This window comes from Saprolegnia diclina (assembly GCF_000281045.1).
Source record: "Saprolegnia diclina VS20 unplaced genomic scaffold supercont1.15, whole genome shotgun sequence".
Taxonomy (NCBI): domain Eukaryota; phylum Oomycota; class Saprolegniomycetes; order Saprolegniales; family Saprolegniaceae; genus Saprolegnia; species Saprolegnia diclina.
Window position 1 is genome coordinate 714572 of NW_008246082.1, and position 3441 is coordinate 718012.

Here is a 3441-nt window from a genome sequence, read left to right on the forward strand (position 1 = left end):
GCCTGGAACTGCACCGGGAGATCGTCCGGCACGACGGACTCGGGCGGCGCAAGGGTCATGGGCAGCTTGGTCGCTTGCCCCACACAAGTAGAAACTTTATTGAAGGTATCTAAATACTGTTGGTCCATATTTTATATAGTGTTGAATTAGATTATCTAAATAGTATGTGATGATATGAATGCGGCAAGAAGTGGCTGGGTATGGCGGTGCCATTTTTAAAGTTCGTCCTATTTCTCTTGTGAATCGTGTTTGTGGTTATTCGCGCGTCAAACGTGGGCATTTACACATCTCCAGCTTGCGTCTCTGAGCCTGTACGTATTGGTCGACGTGAGGCGGCAAGAAGGATGGCTAATCGTTGGGCCAATGACGAATGCGAGGTGACGAGGAACAGTGCTCTTCTACCGACCGTATCCGAAATACCGGATAATCTGGTCGAAATGGTTGACGAGAAAGAGGTGGTCGGGAAAGCGCGCGCGAGGCCAAACAGCCCGCTGAGATCCTGACGCGCATCGCCGCTGTACTAGCTCCTCGTTTGCTGCTGCCTTTTGATGTTGGTGAACGCTGCCTTTTGCGGCAAGTGACGCGCCTGGACAATGCACCGGCTCGCGCCTGTGACGATTCCGCACTGCGCCATGATCCCGATAACGGCAACGATCTGCATCGTTTTGATGGAGCCGTCGACGATCGCGGTTGCCACTGAAGGCCGCTCCCACGTCCGCCAAAGGCGGCGACGTCGCGGCGCTAGCTTTTGATCCTGCAGTACGTGATTCTAGATTTCGGTTTCTCCTCACACCGTTTGTAGGGACAATAAAGTGACACGAACATCAAGCACATTATGTGTGGCTCCAATGTCTTGTGCGTGAGCTCGGTGGGAGAGTGCGCCGTAGAAGGAAGAGACTCTGGGAAACGTGTGGTCGATGCGATGTTCGCGCCTCCAGTCGGTCCCCGACGTCTTCACAATCGCGTCCAAGGCATTCGGTAGCAAGACGTTTGGCCAGACCTCCGCTTCACGCCGGTTCATGGCTGCTCACAGACGACCACGACAAGATCCTTTCGCATCACTCGGCCGCCAGTCAGCGCTCCGAACGGCTGTTTCGTCCCACCTTGAGAAGGCGCCTCGCATGATCAGCTCGGTCTCTCAGACGAGTGAGATCGCGGTATGCTTGGCCGCTCGAATTGTCTGCCGTCCATCTCAACAGCCTATTGTCCCAACGACTCCAACTTCTCGCCAAGCCCCGCAATGCGAACTCGTCGGTTGTCGTTGTCCAACGAACTCTCGTCTGAAAACGCGCGTGGTCAACTCGCCAAAGCGATCGTCCGAGCGTCTCGCCGTGAAAGAGCCCTCAACCGCCGACGTTGGCGCCAGTCGCATACTCGGCAAGGTCGTGCCTTCAAGATCGATCTTCAAGCCCGTCTCTACCCAATGCACCGTGGCATTGGTCTCGCATCGAAACGCTTGAACTTGTAAGGCTCTCCTTGCAGCGCGCTGCAAAGGTCCGCCGTTTGGCCAATAGTATGTTTGACGCTAATGTGTACTACTGTAGTACGAGCACGTGCAACCGGTCCGTTTTGAAGATCTCGTGCCTCCTCAAGCTCATTGCGTTGGCCGACGACGCTTTCACGAGCGTGTGTTGGCTTGAGCTCAGGTGCTTTCGTACCTCCTCGCGACGATGTTGCAGACATCCGAGTGACCCATGGCGACCATCTCGAGCACCGTGCTGCAACACCGATTTGCAACGACGCGGTCTCTGCCACGCAAGCTCTTGGCGGCCTTGTGAGACGACGGTTCGCTACGTGCGTCGTTGCGCGCGTCCTTCATCGGTTTCTCATGCCATTTCGTAGACGAGCCAATGATCAGCGTCCGTGCATTCGTCGACGCTCCGATTGGTCGAAAATCGGAATATTTCAATCTTCGGGTCAGTGGCATTCGACCTTGCAGTAGTGATGGCGAGAGGCAAGGACATCCCGTGGGAAGACACGATGACGCTCTTGACCCTCTACCGCGCGGCCCATGGCCACCTCAAGGTGCAGGGCGAGTTCATCGTTCCGGCCCAGGAGCCCTGGCCGGCGATCTATCACGGCAAGGACCTCGCCATGGTCTTGCGCAACCTGCGCCGCCACGCGTGCAACTACGATGCAGATCGCTTTGACGGGCTCGAGGAGCTTGGCTTCGTCTGGCGAATGCCGCGCGGCAATCACCAGATTGTCACGTACTGGGCCAACGCAACAACCAAGTGGCTCGTCAATGGCATGCCTCTGACGTCGCTCGTGGCGCAGTTGAAGACGTACCACGAAGAGTCCCACAACTTGGACATCCCGGCGGCGCTCACCGTCGAGATGCAAGACGGCCATCAGAGCACGTTCCACGTCGCTCTCGCGTACGCGCCGCGATTGCTCCGCGCTCACTTTTACGAGCTCTCGGTCGCCGACGTGGACGTTCTGCACGGCCTCGGTCTCTTTCCCGAGCTTCCGCAGTGGGCTATTGTCAAGGCTCTATTCTCGCGGTACAAGGAGCGTCTCCACAGCGACGCGGTGCCGGTCAACTTCGAAGTGCCGGCCACGTGGGAGAACGTGTACCGCGGTATCCGCCTTGGCGAGCTCGCCTGGTACCTTTATCTCAAGTTCTCAGAGCTGCCCGAGGACAAGCGTCAAGAGCTCGACGAACTCGGCTTGCAGTTCAACGTGCCGGCGACGTGGGCGCCGATCGTGGACGGCCTCCGGGCGTACGTGACGCGCGTCGGCGACGCCAACGTCCCAGAAGGTCATCTGGAGCAAGTTGGCGGGGAGTCTCTGCGCCTGGGCTACTGGGTCGTCAAGCTTTGGCGCGCAAAAGAACTCCGCTTGCTCCCTGCCGACACATTGGCCGATGTCGTGTGGGCCGCGCCACCAACGGCAATGGTAGCCGTCTCTCGTCCTCGTCGTTCATCACCTGCTCCAGCAACGGCTCGTCGCGCACATCCCGCTCAAGCAACGGCTCGTCGTGCACATCCCGCTCCAGCAACGGCTCGTCGCGCACATTCCGCTCCAGCAGCGGGATACGGTGCTTCACCGAGCTCATCGGTGCGCAGATCGGCGCGCATCGCCACTCTTTTGCGCTCGCAACCTCTTCCCGGGCCAGATGTCGCACCGGCGTCAGACGCTGATCTTGAGTCGGCGGACAGCAGCGACCGTAGCAGCTCTGACGGCAGTGTGAGTGCTTATGAGTACGACGAGGACGACGACTCGGACGACGAGTACGACGACTCGGACGACGAGTACAACGACTCGGACGACGAGTACAACGACTCGGACGCCGACGCTGGTCGCGAGGCGGCGGCCGACACTGAATCGGACGAGGAGTACAAGAACCCGGACGCTGGTCGCGAGGCGGCGGCCGACACTGAATCGGACGAGGAGTACAAGAACCCGGACGCTGGTCGCGAGGCGGCGGCCGACACTGAA

General features: G+C 58.9%; 2 protein-coding genes across 2 annotated transcripts in view; one reads left to right on the forward strand and one right to left on the reverse strand.

Annotated features, from left to right (window-relative positions):
• The window catches only part of SDRG_05811, a 3681-nt gene extending 3593 nt beyond the window's left edge, over positions 1–88 (reverse strand). The window contains exon 1 of the mRNA XM_008611552.1: positions 3–88. Coding sequence (XP_008609774.1) covers positions 3–59 — 57 coding nt within the window. The 5' untranslated portion in view covers positions 60–88. The remainder of the gene's footprint in view (positions 1–2) is intronic.
• A 1892-nt stretch (positions 89–1980) lies between these two features.
• On the forward strand, positions 1981–3440 carry SDRG_05812 (hypothetical protein; the record flags this gene model as incomplete). The annotated part of the gene is made up of 4 exons (XM_008611553.1): positions 1981–2898; positions 2939–3120; positions 3174–3358; positions 3403–3440. 4 exons carry the CDS (start codon positions 1981–1983, stop codon positions 3438–3440), a joined length of 1323 nt encoding a protein of 440 aa, XP_008609775.1.
• Position 3441: the final 1 nt, after the last annotated feature.